Below are 20204 nucleotides of genomic sequence, written 5' to 3' on the forward strand. Positions count from 1 at the left end.
TCATAGCAAGCGGTCGAATTCCCGATCGAACAATTTGCATATTAGGCTTTTATTATATAGGATTATTTTTTGCAGTCAATATTTGGCAATGGAGGTAGCAGTAGGAAACCTGAGTTTTTTTGTTGGATGATAACTGTGGTCAGTACCTTTTCTAGCCTCAGTGTACAAATGTGGAGTCTGTACTAGATCATTTCTAAGGAACTTGAAATTCTGGAATCCATGATCATGTTAGTATTAAATTTATAATTTATAAAGCAGAAACAAATGTAGCCCACTAGAGGGCGCACTGTTCTTTTTTAATGTTCTCAATTTTATTGAAAAATAGATCTTTCATATAAGAATGTATAACTCGTAGCTGAACAATTTATATAATAATGATAAAATGAACATCTGTTTACCCACAATTTGCATATTTTCCTCAGAGGTCATCAATATCTTGATTTCTGTCTTAATCATGCCCTTGCTTCTCTTTAGTGTTTTAACACTTAAATCCTTAAACAGTATATTGATTTGTTTCTGAAATATTTTTGTTTTGAACTTTATATAAAGGATATTAATGTTTGTGCTTCTCAGATTTGTTCTTATATTTCTCATGATTTTTGAAATTCATCCATGTTGATATATTTAATTATAGTTCCCGGGTTTTCTCATTTATATTCTAGTTTGTTATATCAATATATCTGTTTTTCTGTTAGTGGTGATTTGGGTTGCTTTCAGTTTTTTTGCTTTATAAACAGTGCTCCCACAAACATTTATTAACCTGTTTCCTTTTGCACATGTGGAAGTTTCTTTAGGATACCCAGAATTACCTTGGAGTGGAATTATATTAGAGGATATACTAGTATGCATGTTCACCTTTACTAGGTAATGCCAAACTTTTTCATACTGAGTATGCTAATTTTTATTCCAGTAGAAAATATTTAATATTGACTGACTTAAATTTTTGCCAGTCTGATAAATGAAATGCTGTCTCCTTGTGATGTTATTTTGATAGCTTAAAGAGTTTTATTTTTTAAAATATACTTCATTGATTTTTTACAGAAAGGAAGGGAGAGGGATAGAGAGTTAGAAACATCGATGAGCTGCCTCCTGCCCACCCCCTACTGGGGATGTGCCTGCAACCAAGGTACATGCCCTTGACCGGAATCAAACCTGGGACCCTTTAGTCCGCAGGCTGACGCTCTATCCACTGAGCCAAACTGGTGAGGGCTTAAAGTGTTTTATTTTGCTCATTTTTTTTTTTTTTGTCAAAAATTTCAAATAGGTTCATTTGGCAGTTTGCCCTTTACCCATAAGCCATCGGTTGAGCTAGAAAATTCACTTCGAAAATGGCTTCTTTCTCTGCTTACAAACATGGTGCCTTTGTGCTTTTTGGCCTTTCCTTTCTATACAAGGTTTCATCCTCAGAACATCTCTATATGTGTTTTGCTTTTTGTGGCAGGATGCTCTTAGGGTAGTTGCTGTCCTTACATTGTTGCTGGAATTATATGCATTATAGTATGTGAATGTGAGAGTGTATGTGAGTGAGTGTGTATGTATGCATACATGCTATACTTTGGCTGGAAATAGGACTTTCGTTGTGATTGTTGGCATCTAAAAAACAAAAACAAAACAGGACTGGATTTCTATAAGCCATGCTCTACTTATGAACTAGGGTAACTTTTACTGGCTTTAGAGTTCCATTTAATTAGTATTTTGGAATCATTTGGAGATATCTGCCTTGGTAACTTAATACCAAAAATTTAAGTTATCTTTCAGTTTATTTATTTTTAACTTGATTTAATGATTTGCAGACATCATTATTTTCTTACTGACTCAAAACTGAGCTTTCAAATAAAGTGTAGTTATTGGATGTTCTTTTCAGAGAAGATGAAACTTAGCTTCTCTTGGTCAGTCAGCTTTTACCAAGTCTATTGTGACTGCTTTTAAAATGTTTCTCCATAGTACTCTTTATTTGTGATTCTTCTGATTCATCTCGATAAAAGTTTCCTTGTAAACAATAGACATTTAAAAATTATTCTTTTCTGCATTTGTCTTAGGAATAAGATCTTTATAATTTATTTGATTGATTTTTCCAATGGGTATCAAGGACAAAATTTTAAGCCGTTATTTTGGCTTAAATAAGTAAAAAGTCAAACTAAAAAGTTAATTACCACCTGACTGGAGTGGCTCAGTTGATTGAATGTTGTCCTGTATACCAAAGGTTGCCAGTTTGATTCCCGGTCAGGGCACATACCTGGGTTGTGGGTTTGGTCCCTGGAACAGAAGGCAGCCAATCAATATTTCTCATATCAATGTATGTGTTTGCTTTCACCCCCCCCCCTTCCTCTCTCTAATCATGTCCTCTAGTGAGGATTAAAACAAACAAAAAGTTAATTACCTACTGACTTCTATGTCAACATTAAGAACTAGAGTTCTCGCATTAGTTCATCAATGCAATGCAATGCAATACAGTGCAATGCAGTGTGTTGTTTTCTAACAAGCTAACAGAAAAAGCCTTTAAGTAAATTATGTATTACATTTCTGTTGTTCTTTATCAGGTATGGTCTGGACTAGTTCATAAAGAGTTAGATTGTATTTAGGCTTCTATGAGTTAGTTCAGGAGTAATGCTGTTGAAACCTAGGAGGGATAGGAACAGTGGGTTATTGAACATCAGAATAATGACATTGGACAGCTTTTACCTCCTTGGAGATGAATTTCTAGACCAAAGCTTCAATCTCAGTGTGAAGTATTGGATATTTTAGGGAAGGAGGATTAATCTTTATTAGAAGTAGTTATAAAAATGAATGTTAGATCAAATTATTTTTGTTATAATATATGCTTCCTTAGCAAGTATTATGCTTCCTTAGCAAGTATTACCAAGGACTTATCTATCAATTTCTATTTGCATGCTTATCATCTACAAATTTCAGCTGGAGTTATGAGACAGTAAGGATTTTGAGCTAGGTGAAAGGAATGGCTTACTTGGGCATCCCACTAAGAACATATTTAATCATGAAAGTCAAATAATAAGAGAATAAATTCTATTTATTTAAAAATTTGTCATATGCTTGATTCCTGTTTTTCTTCACAAATGTTATTTGATGGGCATGATGAGTGGATTTTTTTAAAATTAGTTTTTATTTATTTTAGAGAGGAAACATCAATATGAGAAACATCAATTGGCTGCCTCCCACACATACCCTGACTGTGGATTGAGCGTGCAACTTGAGGATGTGCCCTGACTGGGAATAGACCCTGTGACCTTTTGGTGTGCGGGATGATGCTCAACCAACTGAGCCACACTGGCCAGGGCTGAATGAATATATTTTTAAAAATATATTTTTACTGATTTCAGAGAGGAAGGAAGAGATAGAAACATCAATGATGAGAATCATTTATCAGCTGCCTCCTGCACGCCCCACACTAGGGACCTAGCCTGCAACCTGGGCATATGCCCTGAACAGGCATCAAATTGTGACCTCCTGGGTCACTGTTCAGTGCTCAACCACTGAGCCACACCAGCTGGCCTGAATGAGTATTTTTAAAAAATATTGTTGGTTATAGTTAGCCATGTATAATGATTTGATTAAGTATGAACTCATTTAGTATATGAAGTTTGCTGTTATATAAATTCTCAAGGATACAAGAAGTGACTATTGTTAAAATATCTGTGTTGTCTTCCACTGACTATAATAATAATGGCTTTCTTCTTGGCTTTTAGATTTCCTCCTTCCTCACCCTTGAAACCATATCCAAAGAGGCTCCCATACCAAAAGGATGCTATTAAATTTCCAGAATGGAATGACTCCCCACCAGGCGTGTCACAAGAAAACATCCCAGTGAGGCCACTTGTGATGGTAAGTGCCATTACTAAAAGACTGATGGCTAGCAGCAGGAAGAATAAGTAGTAGTCTGTGAACCACCAGGCTTAGTCCAGTTCTTTCTGTCAGTTCCTTATGAACTATGGTCTGAAAGTACTTTAAAACAATACCTTACGTGACAATAGTTGAGAAACCAATAACAAAGACTGAGTTTTGCATTTTATCATTCTTACCCATTGAGATTTTGACTGAAGATATGGTAGCTGTTTTCATATGTTCAGACCAAAAAGTTTTTTGTTAAAACTCCTTTATTCTTTTCCTTTCAGTTCTATAATTTGTTCTTTTCCCTCTTTGTCTCTTCCTCCTGAATTTTATCACCAGTTGAGAGTGAGAAGGTTGAGGCATGGAGTATTGTGGACTGAGCCCTACACAAAATATGAAAAAAGGTAGAATCTGCTAATCTTAGAAAACCTATGCTGATTATGCAATGAACTTTTTTTGAGACCTACTTTTTCTTTAAAGTATCCCCATTAAAGACTACCAAGATTGAAATAATGCTTAAAAAATAAAACGCAGAGACAAATTTTGTATGGCAGTTTTTAAGACTTCTCGTAACACAAATGTGTTTAATTAATCTAGTCTTATATGACTTGATGTCCAGTTCATGCTTTTGTTTGCAAAGATTTTTTTTTAAATAAATCTTTATTCAGATTATTACAATTATTTCTCCTTTTTCCCCCCATAGCTCCCCTCCACCCATTTCCCACCCCACCTTCTGCCCTTACCTCCCCCCCACTGTCCTCATCCATAGGTGTATGATTTTTGTCCATTCTCTTCATGAACCCCCCATACCCCTTTCCCCCTGAGAATTATCAGTCCACTCCCTTTCTATGCCCCTGATTCTATTATATTCACCAGATTATTCTGTTCTTCAGGTTTTTAATTCACTTGATTTTTAGGTTCGCTTGTTGATAGATATGTATTTGTTGTTCATAATTTTTCTCTTTACTTTTTTCTTCTTCCTCTTCTTTAAGAATACCTTTCAGCATTTCATATAATACTGGTTTGGTGGTGATGAACTCCTTCAGCTTTTTCTTATCTGTGAAGCTCTTTATCTGCCCTTCAATTCTGAATGATAGCTTTGCTGGGTAGAGTAATCTTGGTTGTAGGTTCTTGCTATTCATCACATTGAAAATTTCTTGCCACTCCCATCTGGCCTGCATAGTTTCTGTTGAGAAGTCAGCTGACAGTCGTATGGGTGCTCCCTTGTAGGTAATTAACTGTTTTTCTCTTGCTGCTTTTAATATTCTCTCTTTGTCTTTTGCTCTTGGCATTTTAATTATGATGTGTCTTGGTGTGGTCCTCTTTGGATTCCTTTTGTTTGGGGTTCTGTGGGCTTCCTGGACTTGTAAGTCTATTTCTTTCACCAGGTGGGGGAAGTTTTCTGTCATTATTTCTTCAAATAGGTTTTCAGTATCTTGCTCTCTCTCTTCTTCTGGCACCCCCATAATTCTGATGTTGGTACGCTTGAAGTTGTCCCAGAGTCTTCTTACATTATCTTCAACTTTTTGGATTTTTTTTTTTTGCTTTTTGCTTTTTCGGTTGAGTGTTTTTTGCTTCTTTGTATTTCAATTCTTTGACTTGATTCTTGGGTTCCTCTATTCTGTTTCTGGGTCTCTGTATAATATTTTTTATTTCAGTCAGTGTATGTTTAATTTCTAGTTGGTCCTTTTTCATATCTTCGAGGGTCTCGTTATATTTATTGGCCTTTTCTAGGATATTCTTAAAAAGTCTTATAACCGTGGTTTTGAATTCTATATCCAGTCGTTTGTTTTCCTCCATTTCTTTCGTTTGTGATCTGATTCTTTGACCCCGCATTTTCACTGATTCCCTGAGTTGGTAAGGTAGATATTTGTGCTAGGTTTCCTTTATGGCCCAGTGGGTCTGCTTCCCTAGTTAACCTGAGGTGGACACTCTTGGTGCACCCCTTTGTGGACTGTGTGTACAGCCTTGTTGTAATTAAGTCTTTATTGTTGTTGGTATCACTGGGAAGAATTGACCTCCGGGCCAGTTGGCTGTAAGGATCAGCTGTGTCTATGCTGGGAGAAGTTCGGTGCTGGAGACAGCCTTATAGGATTAGACTTGCCAAATTGCAATAGCCTCTGTGCTCAGCTTGGATGGGGTGGAGTCTCAGTTTTGGCTTCCTGTCAGCCTTGCCCTTGCGCGCATGTGCGCTTTCAGTCCTCCGCCTTCCCCAGCTCGAGTCTCCGCCTGAGAGTCCAGACTCCCCCCACAAGAGCGTGGGTCCCCAGGGGCTCGCCTGGAACTGGGGTTCACTGCGGTCAGAACTGGGGCTCAGTGCCGTCAGGAGCCTCTGACTCCCTTTCACTAGGGAAAGCCTGTGGCAACCTCCGCAGCCTTTGTGTGCACTGGCACGCGCGCGCGCGCTTTCAGTCCTCCGCCTTCCCCGGCTCCCGAGTCTCCGCCCGAGAGTCCAGACTCCCCCACAAGAGCGTGGGTCCCCAGGGGCTCGCCTGGAACTGGGGTTCACTGCAGTCCCAACTGGGCCTAGTGCAGTCAGAATCCTCTGACTCCCTTCCACTAGGGAAAGCCTGTGGCAACTTCCGCAGCCTTTGTGCGCACTGGCGCGCGCGCGCGGGCACTTTCAGTCCTCCGCCTTCCCCGGCTCCCGAGTCTCCGCCCGAGAGTCCAGACTCCCCCCACAAGAGCGTGGGTCCCCAGGGGCTCGCCTGGAACTGGGGTTCACTGCAGTCAGAACTGGGGCTCAGTGCCGTCAGGAGCCTCTGACTCCCTTTCACTAGGGAAAGCCTGTGGCAACCTCCGCAGCCTTTGTGCGCACTGGCGTGCGCGCGCGGGCACTTTCAGTCCTCACCTTCCCTGGCTCCCGAGTCTCCGCCTGAGAGTCCAGACTCCCCCCGTAAGAGCGTGGGTCCCCAGGTGTTCGCCCGGAACTGGGATTCAGTGCTGTCAGAACTGGGGTTCAGTGCGGTCGGAAGCTTCCTTCCCCCTTCCGCCAGAGAAAGTCAGCCAGGCTCTCAGCCGCCCTTCCTCTCTGCGCGCACAAAGCCCCTTTGCCGTACCTCCAATTCTCTGTGAGCTTTCCTCTTTCCTTCTAGTTGTAGAATTTTCACTCAGCCAGCTTTCCTGTGGTTCTGGATGGTGTCCATTCTGTCTTTTAGTTGTAGTTTTGAAATTGTTGTGCGAGGCAGCAGTTTAGGTGTTTACCTATGCCGCCATCTTGGTTTCTCTTGTTTGCAAAGATTTGATGTAAACATTTTTCGGCAATGTAATGAAAAGAAAAAATATCTGAAGAAGTTGTATTATCTCAGTTTGGAGAGTATAGTTAAGCAACTTAGGCTGTATCAAAGATAATTCAAGAAAAAATAACACTGGTGACAGAAATGGGGACTCTATAGGGCTTACAGATATGTCAGGGATAGTGATGAATTTGGTTTTAAATATGTTTGATGATAAAGTTGGGTTGTATTAAATGACGTGTCTAATAGGCAGATGGAGATAATGGCGCTGGAACTTAGGGGAGCAGTCATATTTGGAAGTCATTAACTTATTCACTCAAAAAAGATTTATTGAGTGTCTACTGTGTGTCTTGCATTGTACTAGGCTCTACGGATACAGTAATATGTGATAAAGTTTTGTTCTAAAAAGATTCAAAGTCTAGTGAAGCATAACAATACAAACATAGCCAAAACCGGTTTGGCTCAGTGGATAGAGCATCGGTTTGTGGACTGAAAGGCCCCAGGTTCGATTCCGGTCAAGGGCATGTACCTTGGTTGCAGGCATATCCCCAGTAGGGGGTGTGCAGGAGGCAGCTGATCGATGTTTCTCTCTCATCGATGTTTCTAACTCTCTATCCCTCTCCCTTCCTCTCTGTAAAAAATCAATAAAATATATTAAAAAAACAAAACAATACAAACATAGATTAATAGAAAACATAGTAGAACTATTCTGAAAGAGTGAGCAAAAGGGTATTTGAGGACTATTTAATCCCTAATAAGGAACACTTAATTAAGGTCTGCTTGCTAGTCTCAATCCTAGAGAAAATTAAAATATAAGTTCTGTGAGATAAGGTATATTATTTTTGCACATTCACATTTAAACATCTAATATGACCCCATCTTTAGAATAGTTATTCAACAAAAGAGATAGAATCCCGTATTAAATTAATGTGTGTTTATGCCATCAATAATAACTTCCCTTTTCTGTTCTATTTGGTTCTTCAAAGTCAAAATATTCCTGGTATTACCTCTAGGAAAACCAACTGCTCGTTAGCATACTTTAATGCACCAATGACAGTGACTTCTATCTTCCATTCAGTTTCAAATCTTTCAGAATCCCTGAAGTGGTATACCAGTGTCTCGATTCATCCACCTCCCTGCCCCCAGTGTATCATTTTCCTGGTCATCTGAATCTACATTTGTTTTGATAACTGTTGTCTTGCCTTTTCTCATACTCCCCCCTTAAATGGAGTGGTAGAAGTTTGAAAGCTCCCTGCTTGTTAGAATTCCGCTAAAGCCTAGACTGCTGTTTCTTGAGAATTGTCCAAAGAAGAAATGGCAGAGCAGGATCTGTTTCCCTTGATACAGGTGTTAGAATGATGGTGTTAATCAATAAAGAAACACTTCATCATCTTGAAGAACTTGAGCTTATTATTCATTTTTTATTTCTTACTTTACCTCTTTCTGTTTCTGCCTCCACTTTGCTTGTTGGTTTTTGTTTTGTCCTATCTTCTCTCTTGCCTAGCCATTATATCAAATAAAATGAAATACATAAATTTATTTCTTGTGTTTGCTGAGTGGGGGCAGTATAATGTGAAAAGTAAGTGTGGGCTCTTGAATCTTGGCTCCTCCATTTACTACTTATTTGAGCTGTGTCTGTTTCGTTCATTGTGTTTCTGTCTCAGTGTTCTTCTGGGTGGAACTGGGATGATAATACCCCTCTGGGGTAGGGTTGTTTCGAGAATCAAGTGAGTTCACACAGGTACTTAGTAATGTATTTAAAAGAATTGTTTACAGGCAGAGACAAAAGAAAAAATACCCATAATATCATCCAGAGAGAATTAATATTAACATTTTTCTCCTTGCCATCTCCAGCTGTTCTCTGTGGAGGTTTGTTTTACCTGCCTTTTACACATGCCTATGGTCTGGGGCAGGGGTGGGCAAACTTTTTGACTCGAGGGCCACAATGGGTTCTTAAACTGGACCGGAGGGCCGGAACAAAAGCATGGATGGAATGTTTGTGTGAACTAATATAAATTCAAAGTAAAGGAGCGGAGGGTAGAGCAAGAGAACCGGTTAGAACAGCCGGATCCGGCCCGCGGGCCGTAGTTTGCCCACGGCTGGTCTGGGGGCTGCTATTCAACACTGTACTTATTTGATCTTTGCTTACAAAAATGAGAGAACTCTTGAATGTAATATAATTTTATTTTAAATAATCATTCAATTTGGACACTGTATAAACTTGGATAGGTATTGTACTTAATTTTGAAATAATAAAATTTTATTTCATTGCTACTTGATTATTTGGAACTCCCACAGGAAATGTCATGCTTATCATCATAGCTCTTTTGTAATTCCTGAATTTTAATTTATAATATGACCTGGTTTTTAATAGCCATACTTTATTTCTCTGCACTGCATGCAAAGAAAATTAGTTTATTTCTTTTTATTTTAAATCAAATTACAAATAACAAAATTAAAGAATTTCTTATTAAACAATACCGCTGTCCATTGAAATATTCTCTTTCTTTCTACTCCCCTCCCTGCCATCAGAATTCTGAGATGTGGTACAAGCGTCACAGTATTGCTATTGGAGAGGTGCCGGCTTGCCGCCTTGTCTACCGCAGACAGCTGACAGAGGCCAATGTAGAAGAGATATGGAAGTCTATGACATTGTCACAGTATGTGCGTTTGATATTAATGAGACTTTTTAGTGGTTTTTTTTCTAATTTGCTTCTTCATTAATCTCTGAATATTTAATTTTCTGAAATTATGTATAAAAATCTCAACTTTGCATTGTTTGCAGCTGTGCTGCTTATCAAACACAATTTAACTGGATTCTGTTTAATTTTCTATGTAATTTATATAATAGTTAAGAGTAGACATTTGAAAGTTCTTTAACTTTCTAGTAATACTGAACTCTTAATGAAATACAATGAGAAATTTGGTCTTTTTAATATTTTATGTACTATATAATTAAAGTTAATAGCAGGTTTTTTTCTCACCAAGATGTGCTAGTAGCTGTTTCTCATCATTGGATAAGCTAATTCTTGTTTTTATAATATCTTATTAGAGTCCCGGTGCATGAAATTTGTGCACGGGGGGCGGGGTGTCCCTCAGCCCAGCCTGCACCCTCTCCAATCTGGGACCCCTCCAGGGATGTCCGACTGCCCGTTTAGGCCCGATCCCAGTAGGATCGGGTCTAAACGGGCAGTCGGACATCCCTCTCACAATCCAGGACTGCTGACTCCCAACTGCTCGCCTGCCTGCCTTCTTGATTGCCCCTAACCGCTTCTGCCTGTCAGCCTGATAACCCCCTAACCACTCCCCTGCCAGCCTGATTGATGCCTAACTGCTCCCCTGCCAGCCTGTTTGCCCCTGCAGGCCTGGTCCCCCCCAACTGCCCTTCCCTGCAGGCCCAGTCACCCCCAACTTCCCTCCTCTGTCAGGCTGGTCACCCCTAACTGCCCTCCCCTGCAGGCTTGATCGCCCCCAACAGCCCTCCTTTGCAGGCCTAGTCCCTCCCAACTGCCCTACCCTGCTGGCCTGATCGCGCACAACTGCCCTCCTTTGCAGGCCTGGTCCCTCCCAACTACCCTCCCCTGCTTGCCATCTTGTGGCGGCCATCTTGTGTCCACATGGGGGCAGTCATCTTTGACCACATAGGGGCAGCCATCTTGTGTGTTGGAGTGATGGTCAATTTGCATATTACTCTTTTATTAGATAGGATAGAGGCCTGTTGCACCGGTGGGGGCCAGCTGGTTTGCCCTGAAGGGTGTCCCGGATCAGGATGGGGGTTTCCTTGGGGCGTGGGGTGGCCTGGGCGAGGGGCCTGTGGTGGTTTGCAGGCTGGTCACGCGCCCCGGCGGAGGCCCTGGTATCTGGGATTTATTTATCTTCTATAATTGAAACTTCGTAGCCTTCAGCGGAGCCAAGCCTCCTGCTCGCTCCGTGGCTGCAGCCATTTTTGTTGGGGTTTATTTATCCTCTATAATTGAAACTTTGTAGCCTGTAGTGGAGCCAAGCCTCCTGCTCACTCTGTGGCTGCTGCCATTTTTGTTGGGATTTATTTATCTTCTATAATTGAAACTTTGTAGCCTTGAGTGGAGGCCTGGGTCCGCCAGGGTGTGTGGAAACCTTGGCTTCCTCCATAGCCGGGGAAACCCAAGCCTCCTGCTCGCTCCATGGCCGTAGCCATCTTGGTTGGGGTTAATTTGCATACTCGCTCCTGATTGGCTGGTGGGCATGGCTTGTGGGTGTAGCGGAGTGATGGTTAATTTGTATATTAGTCTTTTATTAGATAGGATGACATTTTCTTGGCATTTAAGGTGTTACGTCATTAAATTACTAAAGCAATATGTTAATGGCAAAAGGATATTTTTCAGTGTGTTCTATCATAATCATTTTCTAGCCTTTTGCCCCACAAGAATTGGGTGAAATGCAAGAAAACAACACAGTTTAAAGATTGATATTTTACAGTGCTGGGATTTGGGGTAGATAATAACCTTAAAAATTTTAACTAAATAATGTAATTATCATCTTTCATTTTAGTTTACAGAAAATCCTTGGCCTAGATTCCTTAGAAGAAGTTTTAGACATTAAACTTGTGAAGTCCAAGTTCATCATACATAATGTATATAGTGTGAGCAAGCAGGGAGTTGTTATCCTTGATGACAAATCAAGTAAGTGCATAGAAACCATTTTGTTTCTGGTTGAGCCATATGTTGGCTGCTTGATCTATCACCTTCTATTTGATGCTTCTGTAAATCCTAACTAAATTTATACTCCCTCATCTCGTATCCTGATACCTTTTAACTAATTGTTTGGATTAAAGGAATGTCATAGAATGATGAATACTCAGGAGTGAAAACGTCAGCAAAATCCATCCAGAGGCCAGTTCAGTTAGCCTCAATGGGCATTAAGAGGTTCTGTATTATCCTCAGAAAATCCCCCAAAAGTGAGTAGGTTTAAGACCTACCTTAGAGCTTGATCAGTTTTCAGGTGGATCCTGGGGTCTGATTGATTTTAGGTTCTCATTGACCTTTTTGTTATATTTCCATGTCAGTGTTTCTGGGATACTTTTGGTTTATGTCCTTTTTTTCTTTTTATAAAGGTAGCTTTTTTTAGAGGTTGAAGGTGTTTCAATTTTGTATACGTTTTTTTTTTTTTTTTTTTTCAAGCCAGTTTACAAATCAGGAAAAAAACAAACATTTAGCAGTTATCCTGTTTTGTTTCAAATATATTTTTATTGATTTCAGAGAGGAAGGGAGAGGGATAGAGAGCTAGAAACATCAATGATGAGAGAGAATCATTGATCAGCTGCCTCCTGCATGTCCCCTACTGGGGATGGAGCCTGCAACCTGGGCATGTGCCCTTGACCAGAATTGAACCCGTGGCCTTTTAGTCCGAAGGCTGATGCTCTATCCACTAAGGCAAACTAGGTAGGGCCCTGATTTTTGAAAAATACTCTCACAGTACATATAGTGGGCCAGAATCTCCAAACTGAGTTTACAACTTCCTTCCCCTGGATAAGGGATGGGCTAGAATTAAACAGGCTCTTTGATTGGGTCTTCCTTTACTTCAAACACTTAATCCTGGGATTTAGCTGGAACTAGAATGACCTTTGGATGTGGGAAGGTGGTACAGTACTTTTGGGTTTTATTAGAGTTTAGGCTGGAGGCTCCTGGCAGCAGACAGAGCTGTACCAGAAGGAGTCCGAGCAGTGGTGAGAGGGAAGATGTTGCTCAAGGCAAAGTTTCATGACAGGAACAGAATGTGTCTTTGAAACTTGAAATACTCCCCCTTTTTAGCCCCTGTATCAGTAATGAAGGACACCAGGAAACAGAAATAGATTTGTGAATTTATGAGTTGTCTGGTTAATACCAACATATAAAATTAAGTTATATAGAATGAGGGGGTGTTGCCTTTGAAGTAGATCTAAAATACTTTCACATTCGCTGATTATAGCAAACATTAATAATTTTAGCTACTTGTTGGATGACCAGTCATTTTTTTTTTTTTTTTTTGGTCTTATTAAGTAAGTTCTTCAGCAAGGAGAGCACTCACAAGTCTCAAGTTCATTAGGTCTAACAATTCAACCAGTGTCTTTTCAATTTTACCGAAAGTAGAGAAGATAAAGAAGTGGAAGCGTGAGTGCCAGCCCATCTCATCAGATGTCTGTAACAGGGCCAGGAAGGAGGAAAAGACTACCAAATTGGCTCACCTAGGAATTTTTTGTAGCAGTGTTAACCATTATTATGTAAAGTGATACCTATATTGGACCTTGGACATACAGAATTCACCTTTATTTTTTTATTTTTTGGTGAACTGGTTTCACAAATGCATTTCATGACTAATCTTTTTGCTTTTCCTCTTTTTTTCATTTCCTGATACAATTCTTTTTTTTTTTTTAATATATTTTTTTATTGATTTTTTACAGAGAGGAAGGGAGAGGGATAAAGAGTTAGAAACATTGGTGAGAGAGAAACATTGATCAGCTGCCTCCTGCACACTCCCTACTGGGTATGTGCCCGCAACCACGGTACATGCCCTTGACCGGAATCGAACCTGGGACCCTTGAGTCCGCAGGCTGACGCTCTATCCACCGAGCCAAACCGGTTAGGGCGCCTGATATAATTCTTAGGATAATTGATTTGTTTGTTAGTTTGTTTCCCTGGAACAAATGATCAAATTTATTCTTGTCATGAAAGCTTTAAAAAGTTCATCTTGTCCTTAGAGAATTTTGCAGGCATGATTTATACAAGCAAATGTACCATTGCTGCTAAGGAAAAATTTTCATCTTTTAAAGTTCTAATACATAAATAGGTGGTTTTGATTAGCAGATATGTTCCATACTACTTAGGCAAGTACTACATTCTTATGATATCAATTATCTATGTAATTTCTAGAGTTCTATGCAATTGAATAAAATATCTTTTTATTTTTCTGCAGAAGAACTTCCTCATTGGGTACTGTCAGCAATGAAGTGTTTGGCAAATTGTAAGTACTTACTGTCTGCCAATTTTATGAAATTAACAGAAATTGGCACCCTGAATTAGAATATATTTTTGCTAATGATCTGAACCTGTGTGACTGGTAGTTAATAATTTTGAGATTACTGTACTTTTACTGATAAATGTGTGACTTGGTGAAAGGGCTGATTATAGAATGCGTTTAAAGGGAATTGTGTTTTCATTTTCTGTTGTCTGATTTTTATTCCTAAAACATGTGTTCCTAGGTATGTCCTATATTTACATCATCAGTTTGCTTAGCAGATCCTGTCTACTATTGGCTTTTTACAGGGCAGTAGTTTAAGTGGGAGAGAAATGTTTTAGAAGACTAATCTCATTGGAATGCAGGATGGTTTGGAAGGAGAAGAACCTGCATGCAGAGAAGCAAGAAAGACTTTCAGTAATTTGGACGTACGATGAAGGCACCTGTATCAGGGTGGTCCCTTTGAGGTTTTCATAGGCATACAAAATCCATTTCATAGGCAGTTGATATCTACTTTATTCAATTGTCCTAATAATTATATCTCTTTATCAGATTATATCACTTTATTGGATATCACAGGCACTGTGAAATGATAAATAATTGAAGTATCACTTTTTTTTAAAAAAATATATATTTTATTGATTTTTTACAGAGAGGAGGGTTGAGGGATAGAGAGTTAGAAACATCGATCAGAGAGAAACATCGATCAGCTGCCTCCTGCACACCCCCTACCGGGGATGTGCCCGCAACCGAGATACATGCCTTTGACCGGAATCGAACCTGGGACTTTTCAGTCGGCAGGCCGACACTCTATCCACTGAGCCAAACCGGTTAGGGCTGAAGTATCTCTTTTAACATTACTATTTTGGGGGGGATTTTCAGAAGGCTTGACCCAAAGAAGGAATTTTAATGGTTAATGGCTTAACTCAAACCAATGGTTTTAACAAGAAGAATTCTAGTTATTGGCTGACTGATAGTGGTGATATTCTCTGGGTCTTTTGAAGCCTCATAGATCACTGCAGAGAGGTAGTTTCTTTCTTCCTTTTTGGGTGAGACTAGTATGAGCAGAGATAGGTGTATAAATTCTTGAATTAATAGACTCTGAATTACTTAACTGAAGTTAGTTTTGTTTGAGTATAGAATGAAATTAAAATAACTATTCAGATGATAGTGGGTGATCTCAGTGGTAATATACAAAAAATGATTATATATTATCATTCTGAGTGTGAATAGCAATATTAGTGTATGTGAAGCCCAAAGTTCTCCATGTTTAACTATTAAAATTATTGTCCATTTTTGGATAATATTTTGGAACCTCTGAGATGTAGAGTTCTATGGTTTTAACTTGGGAGAGTGATTTTTATTCTTGCTCAATCATTTGAAATCACTTAAGTTTAAATTATATATTTGGCCAGAGTTGGCAGTGACAAGATAGAAGGTGTAAATGGGAGGTTAAATGGCCCATTTCTGAATTCCTGGCAAACTTAGGACTTGGAGGTTGAGGAAGCCAGAATAACAAATCTGGACTATAGTATGTTGTAAAGTGTATATTAAGGTGTATCTATAATGTTGAATTTTCAGTGATGATCAAAACTTAGTGAAGGGTATAGTTTTCCCTCAAGAAAGATGTATATATAAATCCACCAAACTTCTGCAGAAAAGGTTAGAATAACTGGAATTGCTCATCAATGGAGAGGAAAGATGTGAGGAGCGACTCAGTAATGTTCTCCATGTGTGTCAGGTGGTGTTACATTAGGTGGAAATTCTTGGGACAGGAACATGTCTCATAAGTAGCAAGTGCAGTGGATGGTTGGCATATTCATAAAGATGCTTGTTTATGTGTCAAAACAATGTGGTGAAAGGGCAATGTCAGCCTTTTGATTAGTTTTATAAAATAATTAATTTTTCCAAATTCTCATTGGTCTCCAAAATTTATTTTGAATCTGTTAAAGTTATGAACTATTTCTTACACTTTTTATTTTTAATGAGTCTAGATTCCCGTTGTAATCATCTAAAAGGGAGCAGAAAGGATAGACTGATTATATAATACTATAGGCCCGGTGCATGAAATTCGTGCACGGGGGTGTGTGTCCCTCAGCCCAGCCTGCACCCTCTCCAATCTGGGACCCCTCCAGGGATGTCCGACTGCCCGTTTAGGCCCGATCCCAGTAGGATCGGACCTAAACGGGCAGTCGGACATTCCTCTCACAATCCAGGACTGCTGGCTCCCAATTGCTCGCCTGCCTGCCTTCCTGATTGCCCCTAATCGATTCTGCCTGCCAGCCTGATCACCCCCTAACCACTCCCCTGCCAGCCTGATTGACGCCTAACTGCTCCCCTGCCAGCCTGTTTGCCCCTAACTGCCCTCCCCTGCAGGCCTGGTCACCCCCAACTTCCCTCCTCTGCCAGCCTGGTCCCTCCCAACTGCCCTCCCCTGCTGGCCATCTTGTGGCGGCCATCTTGTGTCCACCTGGGGGCAGCCATCTTTGACCAATGGGGGCAGCCATCTTGTGTGTTGGAGAGATGGTCAATTTGCATATTACTCTTTTATTAGATAGGATTTTGAAGGCCTGGCGCCTTCTTTTCTATAAATCTGCTGCTCCCTTCTTTAAGCCTGTCTGCATTTATTGTAGACCGTGCGCACATAGGCCTGTGTACTTTCATTGGTGACTAGCCTTGTGGTTGACCGCAGAATGAAGAACTAATGCCAGATAAATACAAAATCAGGTTAACTGATTTTTTTTCTTCTTTGTGCATGTAGATTGCAAGAATTCAATCAGAAATGGATACAAACAACTCTTCCAAAATCTGCCATGAATAACATTTATAAAAAAACTAGTTTTAAAAAATATTCTGAAGTTCAGGATAATTAAGAAATGAAAGATCTTAGAAATATGGCCTCTTCTCATAGAGTTCACTATGCAGTTTTATTTTTAGGAAACTCCCCCCCCCCCCTTTTTTGCATATTTTTAACAAGAATGATGGAATGTTGAATGTTCACAAAGGGATACAATTGCTTAGAATGAACTGCATATTTATCCTGGGAGGGAGTAAGCCAAGGCAATGTGTATTGCTTGCTGAGACATATCAAACTAATGACAGCATTTCACTTGACTTAGCCTGCAATATTTTGGAGGAGGAAGCAAGCAAAAAATGGTGGTTGTTTGCTGCTAGGTTAATGTGGTACCACATATAAAGATCCTTCAAAATTTTTGTTATTTTAACCAAATTATTTTATAAGAAATGTACAGAATATTAAGAGGTAAGAAGAGGTTTTTAGAGAGACCAACAAAAAGCCATATTCACTGTGTCCCAATTGCGTTGAAATGTGAAGGCCCAGAATGCTTGTCTTTTTCAGATTGATCCTTTCTAGTTATAGCAGTTCTATAGTTAGAAGTTCCTTTCAGTTTTTATTGGCTTCATCTTTCATTCTCCTGAGGTAAGAGATCTCTTTGGATACAGTTGTTGAGTCTTGTGTTCTGCTGGCCCGGAACTGGCCATGCAATTGCACTTCTTTCTTCCACGTGGTGATGGAAATAGAGAAGGCTGGCCAAACTGTTCCTCATGGGACTATTTGCCATTTCCCTGAAGACATGGGCAGCTCTAGTTTGTCCCTCCACTTAACAGTGTAAATCTGTGGTCTCTGTAGGTATTGTTGGGGGCATTTGCTGCCAACTCTGAAGAGAGCTAAGCATTTCTTATTCCTCTTTGGTCCCAGATACAAGTGGATCTTTGCCTTGCTGCTGGCATAGGGTAGGGCTAGAAGGAGGTTGTTCCAGGCTTCTTATAGTTACTCCAACTTTGCAATATCTGCTTGATAAACTATCTTTTGATGGTTGGTTGGGGATTGAGTAGAGAGTTTTATAATCAGAATGAAAGACATAATGTAAAATCCCCTTTTCAAAATATCTTTAAGAAAGAATGTATAAATTTTATTCAGTCTGAAATAATTTAGAGGCAGAACTTGATAATATCACTCAACTCTGACTCTAGAATATTATAATATAGCAATGATAAAATAATGAAAAGCTTTAAGATTGTTTTGTAACTTATCTATTAAATGTGTGAGCTAATTGTTATCATGAGCTAATTGTTATGGTCAACTGTGTCAAGACTAGGAAAATATTGAATATTTCAAAGAAAATTATCATTGTTTACATTTAATAAAAATGCCTTTCGGAAGGACATGAAAGAAAGTGGGTTTTTAAAAAAAAAATGGAAGTAAGTCAGTGATTTTTCTCATTGTGTTAGATTTCAATGTAGACATAAATCATATTTGTGTAAGCAAAATGTATAATGTCAATATTTAATGTCAATTTCCCCCATGAAAATGTTTCTGTCATATTTGTTTAATCAAAATATATAACGTCAATTTATTTGATGTAAGTTTTTCCCATGAAAACTTTTCTGATCTTGAATATCTGTACAGAACATACATATACACAGAGGTTAGTACTTAATGGGTGCCTTGTTAATGTTTCTCTTTCTATCTCATTCTCTTTTTTCAATAGGGCCTAATTGTTCAGATTTGAAACAGCCTATGTACGTGGGATTTGAGAAAGATGTCTTTAAGACCATAGCAGATTACTATGGTCACTTGAAAGAGCCTCTGCTTACATTTCATCTTTTTGATGCCTTTGTCAGTGTTTTAGGTAAGTTGGAATATAATGAGCATTTATCTGCACTACTGATATTGAATCATTTCATTTTCATTAGCCAAACTTCCATAGTGTTTTTGAAATAAAAACTAAAAGGTACTTGCCTAGTTGGTGTCCTGTCCTTAAAGGAGGAAATGAAAATGGTTAAGCTCTATTATGAAAATCAAAGCAAGGACAACTAATTATTTCTTAAGAAAGAATAATATGTTGTATGTCATTTTTGTATAAAAAAGTATGAGTTAGTTGATAGAGAAGAATGTAAATTTGACATTTACTGTTCATGAGTAAATCTGCTACTCTGGTTGTGATGTCATAAATAGGTATGGAAGGTGTATTTTCATTTAGAAATCTAATTTATTTTTATGGAAGAATCAGATTTTATAGAGCTATTTGTTATTTGTGGCATGCAAAATATAATAACTTTATCATTTTGTAAAACTTGTTGCTATTCCTCACGTAGATTTGTACTTCAGAATTTACACTGTCAAGAAAACATGGTGAGCCCTAGCCAGTTTTGCTCAGTGGATAGAGCATCGGCCTATGGACTGAAGGGTCCCCGTTTGATTCCGGTCAAGGGCACAGGCCCGGGTTGCAGGCTTGATCCCTAGTAGGGGCTGTGCAGAAGGCAGCCAATCAGTGATTCTCTCTCATCATTGATGTCTCTATCTCTCTCTTCCTCTCCCTTCTTCTCTGAAATCAATAAAAATGTATTTTAAAAAATAACTTAAATAAAAAAGAAAACATGGTTAAAAGGAAAAAAAATCAACATTTGCTATGGTTCTTTCTGAAACTGTTTATTTTTCTAGGAAATCAGATTTTCCTCTTGCTTTATGATTGTTCAAAAATACTACTGTTTTATTGTCAAAAGGTTTGCTTTAATAACCAGACCATTGTATGGGTATCATCCTCTATTATGTAAATTTATACCAATTAGAATACTCTTGCATTTGAGTATTGTGGGGTTAGCAATCTTCCCATTTTCTTTTATCCCCTTTCTCCTCCTTTTTGTCTTCCTTCCTTCTTAGAAAGTATAGATGTCGCCATAGTATCCTAGCAAAATAAAGTCTTAACAATATGTGAATAATTTCTGATCTCATAGCACAGTACTTTAAATTTTAAGATTTTGTAGGTTTTTTGATAATAAGAAACAAAAACAACAATTATAAATCATGTACATAAGGGTGAGTCTGTTTTCAGAGAGACATTATTGGGAACAGATGAAGGGATTTGTCTTGTTACTGAGTTTTGAAGCCACTGGGTCATCATTTTGTTTACAACCAAGGAGGACTTGGGGCTTATGTACTGGTGAATATCATGCCTAATGATGAGTACTTGCTATTGTTGAGTGTGCATATGGACTGACTGAGTAGATTCTCATTATAGCTACTTAATTCCCATTATGCTACTGGTAAAAGAATTCTAAAAACTGGATTAAAATCACTTCTAAGATATTTTTTCTCATTTTCCATTTTCATAATGTCTTACTGTAAAA

General features: G+C 38.9%; 1 protein-coding gene across 1 annotated transcript in view; it reads left to right on the plus strand.

Moving 5' to 3' along the window:
* DEPDC1B (DEP domain containing 1B) overlaps nucleotides 1–20204 on the plus strand; it is an 84249-nt gene that overhangs the window by 28952 nt on the left and 35093 nt on the right. Inside the window, exons 3-7 of the mRNA XM_080680486.1 lie at nucleotides 3705–3840; nucleotides 9615–9742; nucleotides 11613–11743; nucleotides 14013–14060; nucleotides 18566–18706. Of these exons, the coding sequence (XP_080536612.1) occupies nucleotides 3705–3840; nucleotides 9615–9742; nucleotides 11613–11743; nucleotides 14013–14060; nucleotides 18566–18706 (584 nt within the window). The remainder of the gene's footprint in view (nucleotides 1–3704; nucleotides 3841–9614; nucleotides 9743–11612; nucleotides 11744–14012; nucleotides 14061–18565; nucleotides 18707–20204) is intronic.

This window comes from Plecotus auritus (genome assembly GCF_963455305.1).
Source record: "Plecotus auritus genome assembly, chromosome: 7".
Classification (NCBI taxonomy): Eukaryota; Metazoa; Chordata; class Mammalia; order Chiroptera; family Vespertilionidae; genus Plecotus; species Plecotus auritus.